We start from the raw sequence: 25,583 nt of genomic DNA, 5'->3' as shown, positions 1-25,583 counted from the left end.
TTCCTCAGTCAACTAAAGCCCCTGACCCCGTAGCTTCTGTTCACCGGGATGAAATGCCTGTCCCTCCCCACCCCTTCCCTCCTTCCTCTCTCCCAGGCTCCATGCCAGGTGTCCCACCCCATCGGCCTGCAGTGCAGGGTTTCCGGTAGGTGAGCTGTGACCACAGGGGAGCACCAGGGGAGCAGGAAACAGATGAGACACAGAGGCTCAGAGCCAGCTTGCGAGAGGCAGGGAGGGCTGCCCTGGGGAAGTGGCATCCCAGAAAAGAAGAGGGAAAGAGAAGGAGTATGGGAACAAGAGCAAGAGCCCCGGCTGAAGGCACAGTGCGTGCAAGAGACAGGAGACACAGATGTGGAGTCAGATGGGGAGAGAAGCAGAGGGAGGAGGATGGCTCCCAATGAGGCGATGGGGCCATGTTCAAGAGTCAGGCCTTTCTCTTCAGACCCTTGGAGTCGGCCTGGTTCAAATCCCAGCTCCACCACTCAGTAGCCCCGTGACCTTAAGAAATTTTATTAATGTCTCTTGCAACGGGTTTTTTCTTCCATACAATGGGGATACGGAGTGTAACGGTTTCACTGGGTTACCATAAAAATGAAGTCCCGTGGTGCCTGCCGTACACCAAGCAGCAGCAAACATTAGCCTTTCTCCAAACTAGATAAAGGAAGCGTAGCGAGGAAGGAGAGACATCGGAGAATTCTAGAAATGTACTGGATCACCACACTCTTGGTTCAAATTCGCCGCTCTCATCCCCAGCTTCCATCCTAATCAGCAGCCCAATCTCTTTCTACAGCCCGTTTCCCATTGGTGAGGAACTTGGTCCCAACCCCAGAATCCAGGACCCTCCCCGCACCATTCACGCATGACACTGAGGGACCCACCCACCGGGGGGACCTTAGGGAGACAGACTCAGCAGCCCTGCTTACCACCCATGACTCATCCCTTCAGTGTGTCCTGAGTTTGCCCCTGGAGACCTGTGCTATGCGAGACACTAGCAAAGCAGACCTGAAAGGTCCCATCCTCACTCAGCATCCTTCCCAACTGGGGACTTGGACAATAAATGGATTAACGAACACTAAAATGCCAGGCCTCCATGGGTGCTAGAGAGGGATGTGTGAGGGTGACAGGAAACTCAGAGATGGTCTCTACAGTGGTGACACTGCATTCAAGCTGGAATGTGGGCAGGGACAGGCAACCTGAAGAGCCAGGAAATGCCATCCCAGACAATGGAAATAGCAGGTGCAAAGCCCAAAGGTGGGAAAGATGCAACAGAGGCCAACGTGCCTGAGGAATTGTGAGCAACACATGGAGTAGATGGCGGAGAGGTGGGAGCGTGGGCCAGGCAGGGGCTGCTTTCTTCTGACGAGGATGCAAAGCCATGGGACAATTTTCAGCAGGACAACCACAGGAATGACTCATGAAACTAGAACATGAGTTCTGTGAGTTCAGGACTTTGTTTTCTTGTCTCCCCAGCAACGGAATGAATTTTGGTACAAGCCTCTCTGGTGGTCTGGGGAGAAGGGATCAGCTGTTCCAGAAGGAACAGCAGTGGAAAGCCGGGTCCCCAAAGAATCATCGAATATCTATCCCAGAGCCTGTAATATAACACCTCCTCATCAAATACTCCAAGGTTATTTCATCAGAAAGGGAGAGCGGACACAACAGGAGGGAGTGTTCCCTTTTATAAGTTCCATAACTCACATGGACCAGACATCGATTTTGGGGCCATATTTCTTCCTGGCAAGAAGTTCGGGCGCGGCGTAGGCCGGGCTGCCACACTGCGTGCTGAACGGGTCGGAGTGGCCCAGGATCCTTGCACAGTTGCTCAAACCAAAGTCTGCAAAGGGGGGGAAGACAAAGCCGGCTCTGGATTAGGAAACTGTGAAAAAGAAGAAGGAAAAAAAAAAAAAACACAAAAACCAGGGGGCAGCAGGAAAGGAAACGTTCTCTCATGCTAACACATCATTTAGCATCCCAGAGGAGCACCAGCAGCTGCAGACCATAACCTCTGGATATGGATCTCAAGCCTGGAAACATTTTATATCAGGCCTCGCTATAAAATCCAGCTAGAGCTAAAAGTATGTTGAACCAAAACATTATTTTCATCAAACCTTGGAAATGAGTCATCCAGGAAAAAGAGAGGCTTCGCTTTCTAGGACTAAGGCAGGAAGGGAGAAGGAGCAGAGGCCTTGCAGTCAGCAAACTGACTTTCAAGTGGCCACGTGGGGGGAAAAGCTGAAGGAAGGTTCGTTTTCTCTGGCTGGGGTTGGCGTCACCCGGGGTGACACGCGATCCCACCATTTGGACTTGACTTTTTTGGCTCAATGTTTTCATTTCGTGCAAGTCTCTTAAAAATGCTCCTGATGCGTGTGGGGAAATATGGGGATTGGAAGAGGGAAAACTATACACCCAATGATTTAGACGATGCTGAACGTTGCTGGAAAGCTACCGCCAGGAAGATGGCAATGAGAACTGAACTAAGCGACCTCCTAGCATTGCCTTGCTCTTGGATGATGGAGCCAAATGGGAAAAGTAAAGAAGAGCCCAGTGCATCCAAAGCTGTGCTGGGCGCAGTACACCTGCTGTGTCGTGCTTACTCCTTTGATCCTAAGGCCGCTGCGACTGGAGGGTAATCAGAGCTGTCAGTGTTCTGTCCTCATCTGACGTCTTTCCTCAATCTTTGCTGATTCCAGAAGGAAGATTGTGGCTTCTCCTTTGAACTTCAATGTGAATATTAGGTTCTAGTCTCCCAAACAGGACATTCTGCTCACAGGGCTCTCAGTGGCCAGAGACTGGCTTGAACCAAACCCTTGTACTTTCTCAACTGGCAGGATTTAGACCTAATTTCACTACTGGGTTTTCTCCTTCACTAACGTGCCTCCACCTGCAAGCACATGATTGCTATAAAAAAAACTCAGGAAAAGAGGAACATGGGACAGGGTATGAAGTGACTAGAAGTCCATAAAGTGACTCACACTCTAGTGGTCAGGATGCACCACTAGAAATTCTCCCTACAGTTGCTGTGGGGACTGTGTCTGGAGATGGGGTGTTCCCAAATAGAACCCCTGCCAAGCAGAGCTCAGAAAACTCTTCAAAGCTCTGGGCTTAGAGATGAAGAACCAGAACCTACCCCAGGGATTGGCAAACCACCCGGGGAGGCTGCATGTGGACACATTTCACTCTTCCTTTGTCTTTTATGATTCCATGTTTTTTTCTCATAACATCCCTTTGCTCTCTACTCTTGCACCCCCACCTCCACCCGGCCCCCAATTCCTTGCCCCCCACCCAGTCCATACCAGTAGGTCCCATATAACCTGTTCAAGAAAGTCCCTACAGGAGCCACGGGGCCCTTGGCCTCCCATCTCAAGACAAGATCTCTGTGCCAAGGACCTGAGGACCCCTGTTCTCAGACCTCTCAGACCTCTGTAGTATCAATGACACAGGAAAAAAGGAAAAGGGCGAATATTTTTCTAAGAGGAAAAATCATAGCATGTTTGAAACTGGACAGTTGCTTAAATGCTTTGGGTCTGCAAATCATCCTAAAGGAATTTTAATAAAACAACAAATACATAGAGGACCACGGGGGCAGCCCAGGTGGTCAGCGGTTTAGCGCCGCCTTCAGTCCAGGGCCTGATCCTGGAGACCCGGGATCGAGTCCCACGTTGGGCTCCCTGCATGAGCCTGCTTTTCCCTCTGCCTGTGTCTCTGCCTCTCTTTCTCTCTCTCTCTGTCTCTCATGAATAAATAAATAACATCTTTTAAAAAAAAAAAAGAGGACCATGGAATAAAGATTACATTGTTGGGGGCAACATTTTAAGGGAAGCTTTACAAACAGTCATGTTAAAGGTCTGATCTCCCTAGGAGTTCTGTAAAATTTCTCTCTAGATTTCTGACATTAAATCAAGAGACTCTGTGTCTAATCTCAGTGGGGTTCCATTAACAGCAAAGCATTGCCTCATTCAGGTCACTCCCTCCACTCCCCAACGGGGGTCTGTAAAGAACTGCTGGACACCAAGAGGGCAGGGCGAGATAAGCAACTGGGTCACCCCCAACCCCCCTCCCACCACCCGCCTTACCCTCCCTCTGCTCCCAGGCAAGCTTGAGAACACAGTGCCTTGCCTTATCTTAAGCACAGTTTCAAGAAGATAAATTAGCAGATGATCTGGTGAGGGGAGGAGAGAAAATCTGCATTTTAAATGACTTAATGTCGACCTAGCCAGAAGGGTTTCATTTAAAATATACTAGAGAAAAACAACTGGTCTTCTCCACACTTAAAAGGGTAATTATTAAAATATTATACGTGTGGCTATAATTAGAACCCTGAAACTACAGTGAAGTCCACCTGCCCGTGTGTCACCCAGGTCTGCCTCAATTAGAGTTGGTAAATACATAAACCCACTATCATTAAGTTTTCCAAGAGCTGCAAAATGAATCTTGCAAAAACGCCCCAGGGAACGCTCCTATGGAAAACTGAACTGCAAAACCTTCTAAACTATCAGACATCAGATTGCTTTTTCTTAAAGGGAGGGGGGGGATCTTGATTAAATCAGATCTTACTCGCAGTTAACTCTAGTTTATTTGAAACATGGCGGACATGGCTTAAGTCAATTTATTTGAAATCAAATTATTTCAAAGAAGGAAAACTATTATAAGAAGAAATGGAAATAGCTATAATCCATCTTGGAAAAATAACTAGGTAATTCCTTTGAAGCAAAGATTTGAAGAGCTTTCAGGTTGCAAAAAGACATTGGGATCCAAATGGCCCGATCCAGGGGCAAGAAAACGCACAAGACCCCAGGCCTTCTCTCCCTCCAGGGCCCACCACTATCTTTGTGACTGACCCATTGGGAAAAAATGAGGAAAAGCGGGTACAGGTAAACACAAGGCGATTCCCAGTTGTCTGCTCTGGTACTATAATGTCTCTTTTGAGTACAGATGTACGATAGGCCTTTTGGTTGATGCTGGTCACAGGGACTGGGAACCACATAAGAAGTTTAAATAATGGGAAAGCCAACGATCAGAGCCTCCTCTCCAGCAGTCTTAGAATCTGTGGTCTTTGACACCTCGCTTCCGACAGAACCCACCGATGTCCCAGCTTGCGTGCCAAGCCAGCAACTGCCACACTGAGCAGAGACTGAGCAGAGATGAGTCTGAGGCTTCTGAATCCAAAGAACCTCCTCCCACCCTCCTCAAGGGGAACTGTGGGCTCCCACTGAAATATATCATAACTTCCTCTTATTTGCATGGGTCCCCTCTGGGAGGGTTTGTTGGGCAATCTGTGAGCTAGTTACAAATGCATCCACTGTTCATAGAAATTGGTTCTTCTAGAATCTTAGAGCAAATTTCTAACCAATAAAAAGAGCTGTCCTTTAAAAAAAAAAACAGATTTTATTTATTTGTTCATGAGAGACACACAAAGAGAGGCAGAGACATAGGCAGAGGGAGAAGCCGGCTGCCTGTGGCCAGCCTGATGCAGGACTTGATCCCAAGACCCCCAGGATCATGACCTGAGCTGAAGGCAGATGCTCAACCACTGAGCCACCCAGGCGTCCCAGTACATTTCTAGTTTTTATACATGATCGTCTAGGGCTATCACTGGGGGGAGAAAGAGAGAGCAAGCCCAGAGGGGAGGGGAGGGAAGAGGAAAGGAGAGAGGCTATAGGAGCAGTGCCCAGTTAGGACACGGAAACTTCCCTCTGGTGACCTGCTTCAGCCTCTGAACGGTGCAAGATGGAAGTGAATTATTTTAACTTTTACTATAACAGACATTTGGCCTTCACGTGGCCTGTTTTCTTATCATCCGCTGCCATTAGGGCAACTCTGTCTCTGACCCCTCCACATTTTCTGAAGACAAGTTCCAGGTCAGCGCTGCCAGAGAACCTAAATAAATCTCCTTTCCTCGCCCCCCCTCCCACCATGATGGGCCTTTGTTTAATGACACGGATCCCGGAAACCAGGACCAGAAAGACATCCTGCAGGCATTTCAACATCTATCTTGTCTTAAATGCTTCTGTGTTTGGTTCTCAGGATAACTGAGATGCAATAGCGATGATAAAAAAGAAAATTCTTGGGACGCCTGGATGGCTCAGTGGTTGAGTATCTGCCATCAGCTGGGGTCATGATCCCGGGGTCCTGGGACTGAGTCCCACATCAGGCTCCCCTTGGGAAGCTGCTTCTCCCTCTGTCTGTGTCTCTGTTTCTCTCTCTGTGTCTCTCATGAAAAAAATAAGTAAAATATTTTTAGAAAGAAAGAAAGAAAAAGAAAGAAAGAAAGAAAGAAAGAAAGAAAGAAAGAAAGAAAGAAAGAAAGAAAGAAAGGAAGGAAGGAAGGAAGGAAGGAAAAGGGAGGAAGGGAGGAAGGGAGGAAGGAAGAAAATTCTTTGACTTGTCCATTTTAAGAAATATAATCCTTAAAATCTTTGGGGGGTGGATAAAAACATGTTTCCTCTTATTAGTTTTCTAAGGATCGTTATGTTCAGTCATTAACACCTGTCCACGGTGCTTAATCAGCCAGCCAAGGCGTCTGGTTTGGGGAGCCAAAGAATCTAATTCGTTATTTGAATGATATGTTTCAGAACCTAGAGATGGCTTTTAGTATTTGTCAAACAAAATTTCCTGCTTGGGTACAAGAGTTAAATTCACGACGTTCTATTGATCGTTCCCTTTTCTCCTAATATAAAGCCTTTTTCAAGCCATTGAGAGGGAAGAAATTGCTTGCACCTGAGGTGGGAAAAAAAGAAAAAAAAGAGAGGAAGCAACGATGGTGCTAACATCTAGGTGTAAAAATGATGCCATGAGACTTTAGCCAAGAGCAATCGTATAGGCAAACAAAAATGGAATTCTTCTAGAAAGTGAGTCATGGAGTGAACTCGCTTATGGCCTTTGAATTATGAACCAATTATGACTCACTTTATCCTGGAACCTCCTTCTGATTACCTTCCTTCTAAATTATCTCTCTGTGGGGACTTCCCTCTGCACAACCACCATTGTACGATGGGGCTTCAATAAAGATTATAATAAAAACGGAAGGTTAGGGGCAGCCCTGGTGGCTCAGTGGTTTAGCGCTGCCCTCAGCCTGGGGCGTGATCCTGGAGACCTGGGATCAAGTCCCACAACAGGCTCCCTGCATGGGGGCCTGCATCTCCCTCTGCCTGTGTCTCTGCCTCTCTCTCTCTCTCTGTGTGTGTGTGTGTGTGTGTGTGTGTGTGTGTGTCTCATGAATAAATAAATAAAATCTTAAAAAAACAAAAATAAAAAAAACCTGGAAGGTTAGTTGGGTTCCCTTTTACATGGGTACCCCATAGTCATTGAAAAGTGAATTAAGCCATGGCTAAGCTTAAAGTATTACTTCTGAACTGAACTATTTTCCACTATTTTTATGAAATTTTATGGTTAGGGGCACCTCGGTGGCTCAGTGGTTGAATGTCTGCCTTTGGCTCAGGTCGTGATCCTGGGGTCCTGGGATCAAGTCTCACATCGGGCTCCCTACAGGGAGCCTGCTTCTCCCTCTGCCTATGTCTCTGCTCTCTCTCTGTGTCTCTCACGGGTAAATAAATAAAATCTTTTTTAAAAAAGAAGTTTTATGGTTAATCCAAATAAAAATAGCCTCTATAAAAATTTAGGTCCATCTTTTTTTGCAATTTTTGCAAAGCTGAATTTTGAATAATCCAAAGAACCAATAACCAACAAATACTTATTTATAGCTGTGGAATTCATTTTATGGTCACTTTACAGTTTTTCTACCTTCCTGATTATGTTTACTATTAAAATTAATTCTTATTTTCAAAACCATTATTAAGTATTGGAGTGTTGTAAAAGGAGGTGATCTAGAGTATTGTCTGGGATTAGAAATAGACCATGAATAATTTTCAAAGTCAATAATCCAGCAATAAATAACAGAATTGATAACACAACACTTAAAGGATAATCTTGCTTTAAAAAAAAAAGTCATACCAATCAGCTTGATATTATTGTCTTCATCTAGTAGCAAATTTTCTATCTTCAAGTCCCTGAAATAAACAAAACCACAGAACATTACAGAGAGGCATTTGAAATCGTGGAATCAACATTTTGCTTCTGAAGGCAATCAAACTGTTTGAGAGCCACTTTGAACCAACCCAAAAAGCTTTCTGCCAAAACTCACACAATCGATAAGTAAATATTTATAAAGATGATATCATTAATTGCTGCAGACTGAAAAAGCCAAAGCATTTCAGAAAAGCAGAGAGCACTGAGGGCAAAACACATCGTGAGAAGTTTCCGGAAGGCGTGGGATCAAAGCTGAGACCTGGAGTTTAAATAAACGGGGTTGGGAGAGGGTGAAAGAATTATTCGAAACAGGCGCTGCCTGAACAGGTGGGGAAATACAAATGTGGCCACACGTTTGTGAGCTGGTGAGCCACCAACCAGCGTGAGGAACAGTTTCGAGGAAACAGCTAAAAAAAAAAGTGAGAGGTGACATAATTTGCCAGTCTTTCAAACTCCATGCATGGAGCCCAAGTGTCATCCACAAGTTGTCAAGTGAAAATCTACTTAAGCAAGCAGGTACCACGGTGGGCAGAAAACCACCTCCAAAGAGGTCAGGTCCTAATGCCTGGTATTACACCCGAGTAAATATTAATGTTACATTCCCAAAAGGAATTCAGTGTGTGGATGGAATGAAGATCGTTAGTCTGTGGGGGACTCTGATCATTGACACAGAGGTGACTTGAAGAGCAGAAGGAAAAAATGCACAGGCTCATGCTGGATGGGAGGTGACTTTGGCATCTGTGCTCGCGGACTGTAAGCGGGCAGGAAATATGTTGGCCTTGCTTACCACTGTACCCTCAGGACCTTTGCACATCCCAGGTACTCAGTAAACACACATGAATCTACATTACCAGAGAGATAGTTTGGGATTTCAGAAGAAAAAAAAGCCACATGGGCAGAAATACACATTTGGGGGGATGCTTGGGTGGCTCAGTGGTGGAGCATCTGCCTTTGGTTCAGGTGGTGATCCCGGAGTCCTGGGATCAAGTCCCGCATCGGGGTCCCTGCAGGGAGCCTGCTTCTCCCTCTGCCTATGTCTCTGCCTCTCTCTGTGTCCCTCATGAATAAATAAATAAAATCTTAAAAAATAAAAAAGAAGTATACATTTGGTCATCAAAACCATCAAAGTCGATGAATACAGTATAAGCATCTTTAAGCTGTAGCCTGTCAACTCAGATACACCTTGAGGATTGGATGTTAAGAACATGCTTCTCTTACAAACACACCAAGTTTTATTCCATGGTTCTGAAACACACAGCATTCTTGGTCCAGTTTTTCATTTTTCCCATTTTGAACAGAGAGGCACAGTCACAAGAAATCTTTTTTCCTCCTAGCCCTACTGAAAGGAACAGAATAGTGTGATCATAAGCAAAAATGGCAATGGACAGCAGTACTTCCAAGTCGTGAGACAAAAGGGAGCAGTTGCTAGGACTTTTGGTAAACGGGAGAGCAGTGTCCCATTTAACGGGGACAGTTGCTCCCAGCTCGGTCACGGCACCACCAGCTCCTCCTCTTCTCCAAGAGAAGCTAGAAATCTGGATTTTATCCCAAGTTTTAAATGCTAGCAACACATTCACATTTAAAACAGTAACAACCACACCGCATGGGCCAACCTCGCAGGCAAGACGTGGCCTGCAAACCACCAATTTTCAACCTCAGTACTGGGAGGGGGGTGCGGTTGCTGAGTCTTAAAAGGACAGGAGATGAGCACTGGGTGTTATACTACTATATGCTGGCAAATTGAACTCCAATTTAAAAAAATACCAAAAAAAAAACCAAAAAAATAGACATCACCTATAAAAAAAAAAAAAAAAGACAGGATATTGCTCAGGGAGAAGATGGGAGGGGAGACGGGAGTCAGGGACACTGTTGTCACGGGAACATGAAAAGGAAGCATTTCAGGATGGAAAGAAGTCAAGTGTAGAAAAAAGTGAGCTCTCGGAAGTGTCCAATGTCTTTCAAAATTGGAAGGTGGCTGGGAGCCTTAGGGATGGGCACTTGGATGAGAAGGGAGGTCTGAACTGAAACTTGCAGCTAGAGAATATGAATATTCCCCAACGCACATGCCCCCACCAATGGGGGGAAGAACTGGATCCTTTCACCTGGATCCAGTTGAAACAACACACAGATGATATAAAAACTATGTCAGCCTTTAAAAGGTATCATCTATGTCCAAATGCAGGGTAATCCCAAAAATAAGGTAATCTCCCCCTCATTTTTCCAATGGGAGGATTCTCATTTCCCCCTCAGCAAAGGGTTTTTGGAAAACACAAATACATAATTTTCAAAAATGCAATGGAATTATCAAATGTCTATCTAGGAAGCTGCACCATCACCTTTAAGAGCATATGCCATATAATGTCAACTTTAGAAATATTAACCCCACACCTTCACATTTCGTGAAACAATTTCATTGAAATCCGTCACAGCCAGGATGTGAGCGGGATGACGTCTACGTGTGGCGTCACCAGGGCAGCACGATCTTAAAGTTGACCAGATGTTTGTCAAAAAGCACTTTTTGAATCACTTGCTGGTAATCTTACCACACGCTAATGAAATAACAAGCACCCATTTAAAATCTCTGTAGATTAACCACTCAGTGGATTGTTTTTAAGAGTTGTCTCCCAAACCTTCACAGCTAGAAGTTATTATTAAAGCTGCGTAAAGGGACACCTGGGTGGCTCAGTGGTTGAGCATCTGCTTTGGCTCAGGTTGTGATCTCGGGTCCCGGGATCGAGTCCCACATCGGGCTCCCTGTAGGGAGCCTGCTTCTCCCCCTGCCTATGTCTCTGCCTCTCTTTCTGTGTCTCTCATGAGAAAACAAATAAAATCTTAAAAAAAAAAAAAAAAAGCTATGTAAAATGTCCTGGCCTCCCCTTTCTGTCCATTTCTTCAGATTTCTAGAGCTTCCAAAGTCATAAGTGAGTCCAGGTGAATGTGTCTTTTCCAGCTAGTACTCTGTTGTTGGAAATGAGACACATTCTCTCTTTGGAGGAGAGCTAGGACATGATCTGATCTGACCTTATATTCGAACATATACGGTAATTCCAAAAAAAAAAAAAAAATACTGCAAAGCACACACAAAACAGTGGGCCAGCATTAGCCCAAACTGTGATCCTGTGAAAACTGATTATAAAGCAGCAGTGCTATTTAAATCTAAAGGAAGGCCACAGTTTGTTTCTTGCAAAATTAAACCTCCTCCCCTGGAAAGAATGGAAGCCACACTAAGGTATTGAAGGTGAAATTTGGTTCAGAACATACACTACGGAGAAAAACACTTTAAAGAGGTGAAGGATCAGAAAGCAATTGCCAAGAATTATAAAGCCAAGCTGGATATTTCTGGGATGACAAAAGCCTAAGAGAACAACCATAATGATTAGAAGAATGATATAAATGAAAGACTAAAAATAAGAAAAAAATGCAAAAGACAAAAAAAAAAAATGCCCACTTTTGAAAGCGGGAAAATGTCATAAAACCAGGGGTGGAATGAATAAAAGGTAATAATTAGGCGAAATGAGAAAAATAAAATGGGTTTTCATTTTCACCCACCGCATCCCATAGTAACCCTACTCCAGCCCCCAGGGTGAATACTCAGAACAAACCTGTTAACCCGTTGTCTGGCCATGTATGACCCTTTCGCCAATGTTTCTAAAAGATTTCAGCAATAACCCATGTCACTACCTAGAGATTCCATGACTCGTTAAAGGTGAGCTCCATTTGTCTCTGTCCAGGAGATGAGACCACCTAATGCACCCAAAACAAAGGAACATTCAACTGCTTTTGGCTTCATCTATTTCTATCTCTTGCCTTGTCTTTTGAAATAGTTCTAGAATGAGGGGGAGAGGTTTTTCCTTCTGACTCTTCAGGAAAAGGGCCTTTAAGATCCTATTTTTAAAAGTACATTTCACCTAGGTATTTACTCAAAAGAGTCAAGAACTTGTAGACATAAATGTTCACAGCAGCTTTATTCATAATTTCCAGAACTTGGAAGCGACCCACCCATCCATCAGTAGGTGAACAGATAAACTGTGGTCCACCCAGACAACGGAATGTTATTCAGCAACAAGAAGAAATGACCTATCAAGTTGTGAAAAGCCAAGAAGGAACCCATATGTGTGTTTCTGAGTGAAAGAAGCCAGTCTGAAGAGGCCACATACTGTGTGATTGCAACAACCATATATCCTCTGGAAAAGACTAAACTATGGAGACAATAAAAAGATCCCTAGTTGCCTCAAGGAGGAGGAGGATGAATAGGTGGGGCATATTTTTTATGGGTGGTGAAATTATTTTTTATGATACTGACATCATGCATTTGTCCAAATCCACAGAACTGTACACCACAGAGCGAACCCTCATGTAAACTATGGACCTTAGTTAATAATAGTGTATCAGTATTGGCCCATCAATTATAACAAATGTACTGCACGATCACAAGGTATTAATAGGGAAAAACAGTATGGAAGGGGGATGGGAAGGCATCCCATGTGGGGACGCTTACAGTTTCAGCACATTTTTCTGTAACCCTAAAACTGCACTAAAAAATAAAGCCTATTAATTCTTTAAAAGTAGCTTTTGGATATTTTCCCATTCCTGGAAGGTGGGTCCTAGGAATGTTACAGCTACAATCAAGTGCCTCATCCCGGATGTTCCCCCCGGAGGGAGCATCCTTACCACCTGAAATTAAGGATGAGTCCCATTCAGCACCATGGGCCACTCAGACCCAGCCCAGCTGTTCGACAATGGTCAAAGAGGCCACGAATATTCCCAAGAGGCCACAAAATTGGGAGACATCTTTCTGGATAATAAAAGAGGGATGAATCTATTCATAAGGTTTTAGCATTAGCGTATTACGGCTTATCTTTAAAAGAAAATACTCTGTTATCCAGAACACCTCCCTGCGGTCCATGTGAAAAGCACTGTACTAGCTCCATCCCAGAGAACAAAATATTTGGTTCTGTTAAGTGTCAGATTGGCCACCTAGGAAGGAAGGTTCTGGACAGCTGACTGGTTCGCACTTGATGATGGAGGCAATGCTCAATTTCACAGTAATGTTCTCTGATCGGATTAATCACTTTGTGGAGGGGAGAGAGAAGTAGGAGGCTCTTCCCACAGTCCTGCAGTGTGAGGAGCTTCTCCTTGTGGCAGGCAAACTGGAAGTTCAGAGTAAACTTATAACTCAGAGGGGAAAAAAAAGGAAAGAAAAAGGCCCCTAGATGTGGAGAAACAGCTTTTTTCCCTTGGCCAAAGGAGCTTCAAAGAGGAGACAGGACAAGCAAGAGAGGGAACTGGCATGCCCTAATATAAGGGGGCATCAGAGGATGGGGTTACCTAGACAGCCCTGGGGTGGGGTGCATGTGTCTTGGGAACTTACTAAAGGAAATTACCATGTGTCTTGGGAACAAAAGAGGGAGCCAAGCCCAGAAGAGGCCTCCCGAGGTGCAGGCACAGACCTTTCTCTGGAAACTGGGCAGTTCTGGGAGAAACGCCCAAGGGTCTCTCATCACAGCGCACTGCAGATCTGACCTTGGGTCTCCAGGTGCACTGTGCTTCGGGAAGAAGGAGACTGGGAGAGGTTGGTGGATGTTTCTCCAGCGACTGAGAGGGCCCACGGGGAAAGCCCTAATTACCAGCCCTTTGTTCTAGTTTATTTCAAAAGAACAAGCTCCAACAGGACTTAACCATTAAAGGTTCACCCACAGGCTCTCAAGCACACCCCTCACACTCCCCCTGCACCCACCCACTCACCCAAACTCTCCTTGTATTTCTTGAATGATGATAATCTCTAAGGTTTGGAGGCTAGCCACCAAGAACTCCAGTCACAGCCCTCCCAGACAGAGGGGTGTGTGTCAGGGAGGACCCCGTTGCCATAACAAACATACTGGGCCCTGGTGCTCAGTGGGGGAGGGGAGGAGAAGCAGCAGCTGGGCCTCTTCCGAGCACAGGCAGCCAGGAGTAGTAGTGGGGAAGTGCGGAGCTGAAGTGTGTGTGTGGCCGTATGTTTGTGCATGTGTGTGTGTATGCACAGGTGCATGCATGGGTACAAAAGTGTGTGCATGCATGTGTGAATGTGGGAGGGCGTGGCATGTGTGTATATATGTGGGGGGACACGTATGGATGACTGTGTGCATAGGTACATGTGTGTATATAGGCGGGCGTGTGTGTGTATGAGTGAGTGGGCATGTGTTCCTGAGTGCGTGTGTATGTGCATGTGTTTCTGAGTGTGTGTATGCATGGATGCATGTGTGTATGTGGGCAGGAGTGGCATGTATGTGTATATGTGGGGGGTGAGCATGTGTGGGTACATGTGTACATGTGTGCATGTGTGTATATAAGGGGGCATGTTTGCGTGCAAGCATGTGTATGTGTATGCATGTGGGGGGGTGCGCCATGTATGTGTGCATATAGGCAAGCATGTGCACACATGAACGCACGTGCACACACACCCAAAACACTAGGATGGGAGTAAAGGAAGAGGTTCTCCTTGGCCTCCCCAGGCCTGGCCCAGTCCCGTAGGGAAGGTCAAAAGGTCAGATCCCTAACAAACCTCAGGCCTAGACAAAGGGCCCCTGGAGTGGGTGCCACTTGGGTGGTGACGGAAGATGGAAGGAGGAACTGAGCGCAAGGTGCCACCAGGGTTGACGGCAGCGGAGAGCGGATGGTGTGACCCATGAAAGAGGGGGGAGGACCTGGGGCAGAGGTGCTGAGCACAGTTCAGGGCAAGACCTGGAGACCAGTGACAAAGACAGACAAGCTCACTGAATGACAAGCTCGTGGCCTAGAACAACTCACTTAAACATCGAGTGCCTGATTCTGGTCTGAAAAACTGCATTCCAAAGAGTGGCCACCTGGCTAGGGCCCTAAGCAGGAGGAAGTAGGAAAATGTGCTCAAGTGTTTGGTGGCCACTGGGAGGCTATCCAGGAGGCTACCTCACCGCTAGCAGAGAAGGGGTGAGAGGCTGGAGCTGGGGATAATAGAGGTGCTAAGACCAAGTGCACTGGAGAGCCCAGGGAAGACTTGAAAGGGTGATTAATTGGGTGATAAGCAAACAGCATCGGGGGCCATTAGCCCTTAAATGAGAGGTCAGAGAGAAGGAGCCCAGGGGGTGGCCAGAGCAAACTCATACAGGATTAGGTCTGGAGAAGTTTGTGCCGGTGGAGATGGATTTTAGCAATAAGCTAAGAATAAAGCATCCAAGAAAAGCACATAACTCCCCAAGGTCATCAGCATTTTGCAGGAAAATGGGAGGGGTTTTTTAGGGTTAAGTTTATCTTCAAAAGCACTGTATTAAAAGCAAATGACATTTTTTAATCGCTGATTTACTTGCGATATGGGCATTTTGATAAAACACAAGAACAATTTGTTAAGCATGCACCTGATTTATTTATTCAAAACGAAACCTTTTATTGAGATCCTCCAGCACTCCAGAAACGAACCATTTGTAAAATGAGAGAGCTGCTCAGTCACTAGAAAGATGCCACTCTACCAATTGTGACCTGAAAGTAAACAAATTGGTACTAAGTCAATGCAGGAACTCCCTTGAAATTCCAGGGACAACGTGGAATATTCCAGAATGAACAGGGAACTGGCCACCAGGAAGCTTCCATCCCAGTGCTAACTCTGACACTAGCTGTATTCATTCAACTTCCTTTCTTTCATTCAACAAAGTCTTGCTGTGTGCCTCCTGGGCTCGAGGCTGAGCTAGCTGATGGCCCGTGCAGAAAATAGATAACAAGCAAAGTAAGTCATCGTTCGAAAAGGGTTTGGAAAGCAAAGCCTAGTTTAGAGCGAGGACCTGAAGGATGAGCAAGATGAATACAAGCCCAGGACATCTGTGAGGCCTCGAGCACACAGAACGCTGAGCCTGTTTCCCACGTACAGAATGAATGAGGTGGGATCAGTACTAATGATAGCAAACACGTACTCGGTACTCTCTCAGTTTTGACACTTTACGTGAATTGGCTCCTTCAATCCTCACAAGCACGTGAAGTGGATAATCCATTATCCTTATTGTGTAGGGAGGCACAAGAGCCGGAGGGATTTGCCCAGTGCAGCTTTTAAGTGGTAGAGCCAGCGTCTGGGTGCAGGTGGTCTGGCTGCACAATCAACACCGCTGACCACTGGACATCGCGCTCCACAAAGCTGCTGCGTTCGAGCTTGGTGAAATCTCCTTATTTCCAATCATATTTGTTAAACCCAACTTAAACACAACACCTTTGATAGATATAACCAGCACCTTCGATACGTACTCTCTCTTAGCAGAAGGCCCTGGGATCCCAACTAGTTCCCGACTGTGAGCAGAGGTTACCCTCTTCTCATCTGCCTCCCCCCGCCCCACTCCAAGAAAACCTAAAAGTTAAAAGAACTTAATAACCTACAAGTGCTTCTTGTCAGGCCCAAGAGAACAAAGAAACATCCCTTCTCTTCCAACTGCATTCCTCTTGAGCAGAGAGGGCCCTTTCCCAATATTGATGAATGAGTAAGGTCATGGCCTTGGGAGCGGCAACGCTGACGTACATCCAAACACAGGCTCGCACTCCCTTTGATCATGTGTCTCTCTGTCCTGGTCCCGCAGGCCCCACGGCTTGTCTCTTCCTGCTTAGGGACAGCGGTATTGTGTTACCCTGTTATGTTTTGTCTGTACAGTTTGATTGGACTTTGTTATTTTGAATGAACAAGATGAATCTCAAATTAGCCTCTTGGTATAATCACACTTTTCGTTGATTGATGTCAAGAGTCAACGCTCCATATACAATGGGCAAATCATCAGGTTTTGGTATCGTGCTGGGTGAGCACGTTTGAGAGAAAAGAAAAAAAAAAAAAGGACTTGCTATATCTTAAATGTGGAGCATCTCAGGCAATCCTAACATGGGGTAATGAAGACACGAGACCGTACTCTCCTTTTGTAAAAGTTAGCCCCAGCCCGGTTACAGCAAAAGACACGACGAAGGCCCTGGCAGGTCCAGTTTAAAATGAGCTTCTCTGCCAGCTAAGGGAGTCTACTATATAGAGCTTTGGGTTCCTTTATTCTTTTTCCACTCACAGTATTTACATGATTTTTCGAGATTTGCTGCCTTTCAATGATATTTCAGTAGTTCTGAGTAGATAATTAAATATTTAGATTTCGTGTCACGGGAAATGAGGGCTTTGCCAACATTAAGTTGATGAGAACATGAGGATATAGTATCGGCCTAATCAGCAACTGCGAATTTAGAGCATCCTCTGACACACATAACCGAAAGCGCTTTAAGTCATTGTCTATGCACAGCCACCCGAATTCATCCTAAGTCCTTTTGGATGATCCAATCTATTTGCTCAGAAATCTTCCCACCAGCGACTCCGGGCCACCTCCGAGATACTGTACTCTCTTACTCATTTGAAAAATCTAACAGCAAGATAATCATGAAATTCATTCCATCTTCACAGCATAGAAGAGAAATCTCCATCATGGAGAGGGTCTACAGTAGAGTATACCAGCTATGAGCTGCGGCACGTATGCTAAAAATTGGTGTTAATAGCTTCTGGGAGAGTCAAGACATCCAGCTCAAGTCACCCACGAGTCTCTTCCGAGCAAACACTTTCATGTGATGTCTCCACCACCTAAAGCACCTCCTGTCTGCGTGCACTGGCGCCCGTTAACACGAGTTCTAGAGAGAAAAACGAAGAACTCCTCCTAAACAGCACCTATGTCTCCAGTCTCCCCTAACTTTAAAAGATCTGAGCCTCTGCCATTTGGGGCTTATGAATATCTTTCCAAGGACAGAGGGGGAAGTAGAAAGCCGGGGATCAGAGGGAGAAAAGCACACCGTCTTTGCTATCAAAACATTATTAAATTCCTTCCTTTGACATTCTGACAGTAATTGCACTGAGAGGGATTGGAATTTGTTAAAATTACTTTAAAAGGGTTGCTGAGAGTTTCCTGCGGGAGAGACCAGCGAGCCATGCACAGCCCTCACTGGTTTTCCCTTTCTTGTCCTCGGAGGCCTGCGACGCTGGGCACTCATCTGGTTTCTGACAGCACGAAACCCTTGTCACATAACACCCCGTGTGACACCGCCCCCCCCAGCGAGCCCCACAGAAAGCCCTGCCCCCGCTTCTAGCCTCTGCTGTGACCAGCGGAGTCCGTTATCCTGGCTGATTCATTCGTGAGGTTTCTGCCTTTGTCATCGTAATAAACCAAGATAGAACCAGGCTCACTCACGACCGTCGTTTTCCTAATAATGGCAGAACCGTGACACGGCAGGCTTCAGAAGGGTATTGTTGGAAAGAGCCAAAAATAGTGTTATTCACTTAAAATTTCTGAATGTTCCCTTCCTTGCTGATCTAAACTCAAAGAGTTCCAATGAACCGTGATTTCATGATGACGTGTGTAACTAAAAATATGTCCACGAAGAGACTCTCTCACCTTGGTGAGGAAATGATCCACCTGCAAAGTGCCCCACCAAGGCTGACCCCGGAGCAGCCCCAAGCCAGGAGGCCTCCCCCCGCCATGGGGTCCCCTAGGCTCAAGCACCAAGGGGAAGAGCATCCAATCCCATCAGTAGGGAAAGACCCTCTTCACCTCGAAAGCCCATAAATCCTGTTAATGAAAGGCCTAGAGATGCTTTCTTCATCGGTCAGAATACGAATGGCTTTCAAACACGAGAAGTTGATATTACGTCTACTCTAAAGGTCGAACATCGAGCTGCCATATGACCTGGCAGTTCCACTCTTGAAAGTAGAATGCTGCAAACAAAGAGAGGACACACGTTCACACCGTAACTTGTATGTGAAGGTTCACAGCCGCATTGTTCGTAGTGGCCAAAAACATGCAAACGGCCTGAATGTCTATCAACTGATGAATGGAAAGACAAAATGTGGTCTCCCTACCATGGACTAGGCTTCAGCCATAAAAAGGAGAAGTACTGATAGATGGCACGCCAGGGAAGGGTCTTGAAAACATGATGCTAAGTAAAAGAAGCCTATCATAAAAGACCACACACTGTTCTTTTCCTTTGATGGAAAATGTCCAGAACAGGCAAATCCATGGACAGAGGATAGAGTTAGTGGTTGCCAGGGGCTGGGAGGAAGGGGGAAGAGAGAGTGACTGCTGATGGGTACAGGGCTTCTTCTTTGGAGGGATGAAAATATTCTAAAATCAGATAGTGGCTGCGGTTGCACAGCTTTGTCAACAAGTTAAAAGGGTCTGAACTGTGCGCTTTATGGTGGTGACTTTCAAGGTATGTGAATTGCACCTCAACACAAAAAATATTAAACGTACGCATGCATGTGTGTGTATATATAGGTGTATACACACACACATGCACACAACACATTTCATGACTTGATCTTGCTTTTTTTTAAGATTTTACTTATTTATTCATGAATGACCACAGAGAGAGAGAGAGGGAGAGAGAGAGAGAGAGGCATAGACACAGGTGGAGGGAGAAGCAGGCTCCCTGCAGGGAGCCCAATGCAAGACTTGATCCCAGGACCCAAAGATCATGACCTGAGCCGAAGGCAGATGCTCAACTACTGAGCCACTCCGGTGCCCTTGATCTTGCTTTTTAAAAAGGACAATCTATAAACCATGACCCCTAACTTTTCTCAACAACCCAGAGTAATTATTGATCATAATTTCAAGAAAGAAGGACTATGCATTTATTGGTGAAATCCACATTTCCTTGGGAGGAAAAGGGGGCCACTTTTAAAATATTTTTTCTTTTCCTTTTCATTTTAATACATTTCATTTCATTTTATTTTAATACTAAAAATAGGTATCACCACCAATGGCAACCATCTCTAAGGATGCTATTTCCACTCCCTTTTCTTGTGGAGCTCCTCCTCAGGAAGGAACAGCCTGTTCAAGAAAAAGTTTGATTTTCATAAGGATTGGCATCTGGCTTGGGGGAAACACCCCTGCCTTGCAGGAACAAGTTCACAATTTAAATGGGGATTCAATTCAGTTGAATAAAACAGCTACTGAGCAACTACTGCATATAAAGCAAATACAGCGGAAGCACCATCCCTTAGCACTCGCTGAAAAACCATCTCATGCCATCTTAACATTGAGTCTTCTTTCAGGCTCCTGAGCCCCTGGTCTCATTACGCTTTGCAAATAAGAACAGCAGCCAACCAGTAACATGACCCTTATTATGTATACCAAGCAATGTTCCAAGCACTTTTCATATATTAACTGATAGCATTCTCCAAATTAACCCTTACACCAACCATGAGGGAAGTATCATCATCATTCCCGTTTTATAGAAGAAGAGACTGAGGTTCAGAGTGGTTAACTAACTTGCCCAGGGTCACACAACTAGGAAAGGGGAGAGCCAGGAGGCAAACCTAGGCACTCTGGCTTCCGTCATCCACAATGGTGCTGTCAGTTCACAAAAATAAGCACGCAGAGGAATCGTAAAGCACGCTGCAACACCTGAGCCTTGCTCAGAGCACACTGAAGCGCTGCGCCGTCAGGATAGTCAGCACAGGGTCATCGGCACGGCATGGCCCTTACCTGTGGACCACCCCAGCCCGGTGCAGGTGCTCCACCGCAGAGATGAGCTGCCTGATGTATCTGCGGGCTTCAGATTCCTCCAGCCGCTTCTTCTCATAGATCTTGTGCATCAGGTTGCCCCCAGGACACAGCTCCATGACCAGGTAATAGCTATTTTCCGTCTCCAAGATATCAAGGAGCTGGGTGATGTTGGGGTGGCGGATCATTTGCTGAATCTGCCCCTCTCGCCGAAGGTTCTTGGTGACATAGGTGTCCTTTTTGGCTCTCTTCTTGTCAATGACTTTTATGGCCACCTGAGAAGACACCAAGAACACGGCTGTTGTCAAGCACTGCAAGCAGAGGGTATTCCCTAACGAATCCCAAGAACTCTAGGAAAATGCGTAGCTACTTCTCTGTCCCAGGAGGAAAAAAAAAAAAAAAAAAAAACCTTACCTAAAATAGCAGCAAGGGGGTAAAAGAGGGAAAAAATGTAACATCAGGAACCAGATCCAATTAATTTTTTTTTCCAGATCCAATTATTAAGCCAGAGAGTGAAATCAAGCAGACTTGAATGGTCATCAGGAAGGCTCAGTGAAGAGTCCGTGTCCAACTTGGTTTTCCACAGCCTGAAATGCCAAGTTCCACTCCAGCCAAGGGCTCCCTCTCAGGCCAAGCCATTATCCATCCAGGGGCTGGGTTCCCTGGGGGCCTCCACTTCTGAAAGAGCTAAATCTGTTCCCATCTTCAGTTCAAGGGCATGGTTGGGGACCTGGGGGATGCAATGCCCTCTCCTTCCACCCTTTCTCTGCCCTGCACCAGGCTCTGTGGCCCCCAGTGTTCTCCTTCCCTTCTCTTGCTGAGTTATGGTATAGGTTAGCTCTTGGCCCTAAATCAGGATCCAGAAGGTTGCTGCTCTAGGTTATAATTTAACTATCCACAGGACACCCCTCCTGGGTCACTGCCCCTACAATCAACATGTCACATGCACAGACCCTCCAGCTTTGTATAAAGATAGGGAAGGGGGGGGGTGAAGATTGTCCTTTCCAGCCAAAACTGCACCCCTTCCCTTCAGTGGCATTCACTTCTCTGCTCACCAGGCCCTAAAACACACCACTGTTATTGCCCGTCTACGGCTTCTCTCCTTTTACTAAATGACCAGCCACCAACATCATGTCAATTCCTTCTTTTTTTTTTTTTTTTACGATTTTATTTATTTATTAATGAGAGACACAGAGAGAGGCAGAGACATAAGCAGAGGGAGAAGCAGTCCCACTGCGGGGAGCCTGATACGGAACTCAATCCCAGGACCCTGGGATCATGCCCTGAGCCCAATGCAGATGCTCAACTACTGAGCCCCAGGCGCCCCTCCTTCACCCATTATAGTGGGGGATTTTCAGATCATTAATCCACAGACATGACTAGGAGGAGATAATCAGCCAATAGACCAGACAAGCTGGGGGCTGGTATGTAGCCCCAGTCAACCTGAGGCTAATGCTGTCTCCCTACAAAAGTTAAAGTGAGACTCTGGCTATAGTTTGGCCTCAACAAGGTTTAAAAACTGTACTCATTCATGACCCAAAAAAAAGAAAAAATATATATACATAAATATATATATACATACACACACGTACACACATGCACACACATACACACCCATAGACATACAGACATCCACGCCCACATATACACACATATAGGCAGGCATGTGTGTGCACACACGTATATGGATATATCCATTGTCTTGCGGGGGTGGGGAGGAGAGATGCTGAAAAGTACAATTAGATTCTGTCTTTGAGTCTATGTTGCAATGTTTTAAAAATTACACCCTTTGGCAACGAAATTCTTAAAAGTCCTATGAACAAACAATAGTTTGAAAGCCCGGCAGTAATACAATATGCCTTTTGCAACAGAGCACACAACAATTACTAGGATCATTTATTTAGCTCTTCAACTGCCTGTAGTAGGTTATATAATAACGGCCACCCAAAGACTTTCAATAATCCTACTCCCTGGAACATGTGAATGTGGCCTTATTCGGGGGGAAAAAAAAAAGTGAAGGATTTTTTTTTTTTTTTTTTAAAGTGAAGGATTTTGAGATGAGATGAACCGGGACCATCTGAGTGGGCTCCAAATGTCAGCACAAGTGTCTTTATAAAATAGAGGCCGACAGGGGGGGAAGATCTTGCGCAAATATTCAGAGGAGCAGGGTGTGGAAAGGAGATGACCGCGACGGCCCACGAGCCAGGGCGCACTGCAGCCACCAGAGCCATCGGAGGCAGCACGGCCCTATCTACGCCCTGATGTTGGTCCAATGACATTGATTTTGGACTCCGGGCCTCCGGAGATCAAAAAATTTTTAGGAACTGCAAAAGAATCCATTTCTGTTGCCATAAGCCACTGAGCATGTGGTGCTGTTACAGCAGCCCCGGGAAACTAGCCCACCAGATGTGCCCCCCGGTCACTGGGGATCTTGGTTCCCAAGTCCTCCTGGTTCTGAGAGCCCCCCGGTGAAGACCCGGAGCCCCCAAGTCACCTCACCATCCCCCCTCTCCCGTTTCCACGCGCCACCCCGTTCCCAGGCTTTTTAATTCACCCCCTACCCCTTATCAACTCTGCCTTGATAATACTGAAAATGGAATGCCGTTCTTGATTACAGCAGCTTCATCTGTAACAACCGAAATGGGAAACACTGAGCAGGGAAATTAAGGAAAAAGCAGTCAATGATCAGCAAAGGGAGGCACCTAATTTAATTTGACAGTAATCAGAGATTTGCAGGCAGAGTAAGATCTAACGCTGATTCTATCCAGTTGAGGCTCGGCATGATGATGGGTCTCTAGCAGAAAAGAGAAAGTGCTCGAGTCAGGAGAGTTTTAAAAGGTAAAAATTAAACGTGTGCAGACGCGCTGAAGACCAAATCTAAGGACCCAACTGGATGAGTGTGTTTGGGGAGGGCGAGGACGGGGGTGTCAAGGGAGTAAGGAAGCCTGCATGTCATCCTGAGCACATCGAGAGGAGCAATTTTTCGTGAAAGGTGAATCAGACAACTCCAGCTCTTCAACAGATTCAAGTTGCAAAATCTCCCGAAATCTTACAAAGGAATCCGTTTTCAAAAACTGCCCTCAGGTTTCCAAGAGGAGTCGCCGGGTCTCAGGGTGGTGGTGGAAAATTAGATGAGAGAGAGAGAACAACCTGGCTCCAGGATACCACAGTTGAAACACATTATTCACCAACTTCTCTCATTAATTAAAAAATTGCATTTCTTAAAAAAAAAAATTGCATTTCTCACAACCTGGCAAGTCCTGCCATCCTCCCCACCTCACCCTACACCACCAAAAGAAAAAAAAGAAAAAAAATGCCTACCAATGATGGGGAAGACCAGCAAATGCAAATAGCTAAACTCCTAAGAAAGGAAAGGAAATCCTCCAAAGCCAAAATAATGAACATATCTAAGATGACTGGGTGGCCCCTATGGGGTGGGGAAATAAAAGAGACAACAGAGGGGCACCTGGGTGGTGCAGCCAGTCAAGCAAGTGTCTGACTCTTGGTTTCGGCTCAGGTCATGATCTCAGGGTCGCAAGACTGAGCCCCACGTCCAGCTCCAAGCTCAGCATGGAGTCCAATGCTTGAGATTCTCTCTCTCTCTCCCTCTGCTCTTGCACTTTCTCTCTAAATTAAATAAATATTTTTTTAGGAAAAAAAATGCAAGAGAGAAGGGGCGATTGCAGGCAAGAAGACCCTGAGGAAGAAGACGAACAGGTGGAGGAGTCCGCTCTGCATGAAAGGGGAGCACCACTCCCTCCAACATAGGAAAGGGGGAGGAACTCAAGCATGTGGATCCCAGTTCATCAGGAGAAAGATGAGTTGCAGAAAGGAATTCATGCTTAATGCCCTGCATTAGGAGAAAAAAAATTCCAACACTGAATCATACTCAGAAGGAGAGATGCACAAAAGCATCTGACCCCGTAGTGGCACGTACTGGTACCTAAGATAATGTGCGTAAGGCACTTAGTACAACGTCTGGCAGATAGTAAGTGCTCCTCAAATTGATGCTCTTAGTATCATTACCATGTTACTTTCACTGAAGCAACCTATGGAGAGGGTGAAAAAGCACTCCAGCTTAGTTCAGCCAAGGAAAAAAAATGTGCATTTCCTTCCCTTGCAGATGAAAAAAGAAGCCAGGACCACATTTCGGCGTCCCAAACTCTCTGGGATGGAGTTGCTTTTAAATCCCAGGGCAGTGGTTTAATATCAGTCTAGTCTCTCATCTTTAAATATTGACTTAGTTGAGACTGTCTACATAAGATCAGAGTTAACAGGATCTAAAAATGCATCCCTTCATCCTCGATCACCCTCCACTGCCTTTAAAATTCATTACTCTCCAACACATCAAGAATTGTAGATGTGTCCAATCTCTAAAATGAAAAGACAGATGTAAAATGGATCTTCCACGTGACTAAGAAAAAGAATGCTGCCCAAAGACCTACTCTTAATATCACAAAAACATACATGCATGTTTGCCCATTCTACAATGTGGGCTGTGTTTTCGAAAGTTCAGGCTTTCTTTTTTTTTTTAAGATTTTATTTATTTATTCATGAGAGACACAGAGAGAGGCAGAGAGGCAGAGGGAGAAGCAGCCTCCATGCAGGGAGCCGGATGTGGGACTCGATCCCGGGTCTCCAGGATCACACCCTGGGCCGAAGAGGGCACTAAACCACTGAGCCACCTGGGCTGCCCTCAGGCTTTCTTTATAGCGTTTTTATACCATACTTTAAAATCAGAAAACATGGTCCAAGAGGCCATGACCAACTGAATTTTCTTATTATGTGGAAATTAGCCAAAAAAGGAGCTTTCTTCCAGAATGCTTTGGTTTCTTTTTTTTTTTTTTAAGATTTATTTATTTATTTGAGAAAGAAAGTGTGTGCACACAGGAGTGGGGCAGGGATAGAGAGAAGAGAGGGAGAGAACCCTCAAGTAGACTCCTTGCTGAGCACGCACAGAGCCTGACATGGGGATCGATCCCAGGATCTTGAGATCATGACCTGAGCCGAAATCAAGAGTTGGACCTCTTAACAGACTGAGCACCC

General features: G+C 45.6%; 1 protein-coding gene across 3 annotated transcripts in view; it reads right to left on the bottom strand.

Annotated features, from left to right (window-relative positions):
- The window catches only part of HUNK (hormonally up-regulated Neu-associated kinase), a 106,330-nt gene that overhangs the window by 42,031 nt on the left and 38,716 nt on the right, over positions 1-25,583 (bottom strand). For all 3 annotated transcript variants that reach the window (XM_072806749.1, XM_072806747.1, XM_072806748.1), the window contains exons 2-4: positions 20,520-20,812; positions 7,951-8,006; positions 1,699-1,834 (exon numbers count right to left, since the gene is read on the bottom strand). In XM_072806749.1, the coding sequence (XP_072662850.1) occupies positions 1,699-1,834; positions 7,951-8,006; positions 20,520-20,725 (398 nt within the window). In that variant the 5' untranslated portion in view covers positions 20,726-20,812. The remainder of the gene's footprint in view (positions 1-1,698; positions 1,835-7,950; positions 8,007-20,519; positions 20,813-25,583) is intronic.

This window comes from Canis lupus, chromosome 30 (genome assembly GCF_048164855.1).
Source record: "Canis lupus baileyi chromosome 30, mCanLup2.hap1, whole genome shotgun sequence".
NCBI lineage: Eukaryota > Metazoa > Chordata > Mammalia > Carnivora > Canidae > Canis > Canis lupus.
This window is presented reverse-complemented; position numbering and strand designations above follow the sequence as displayed.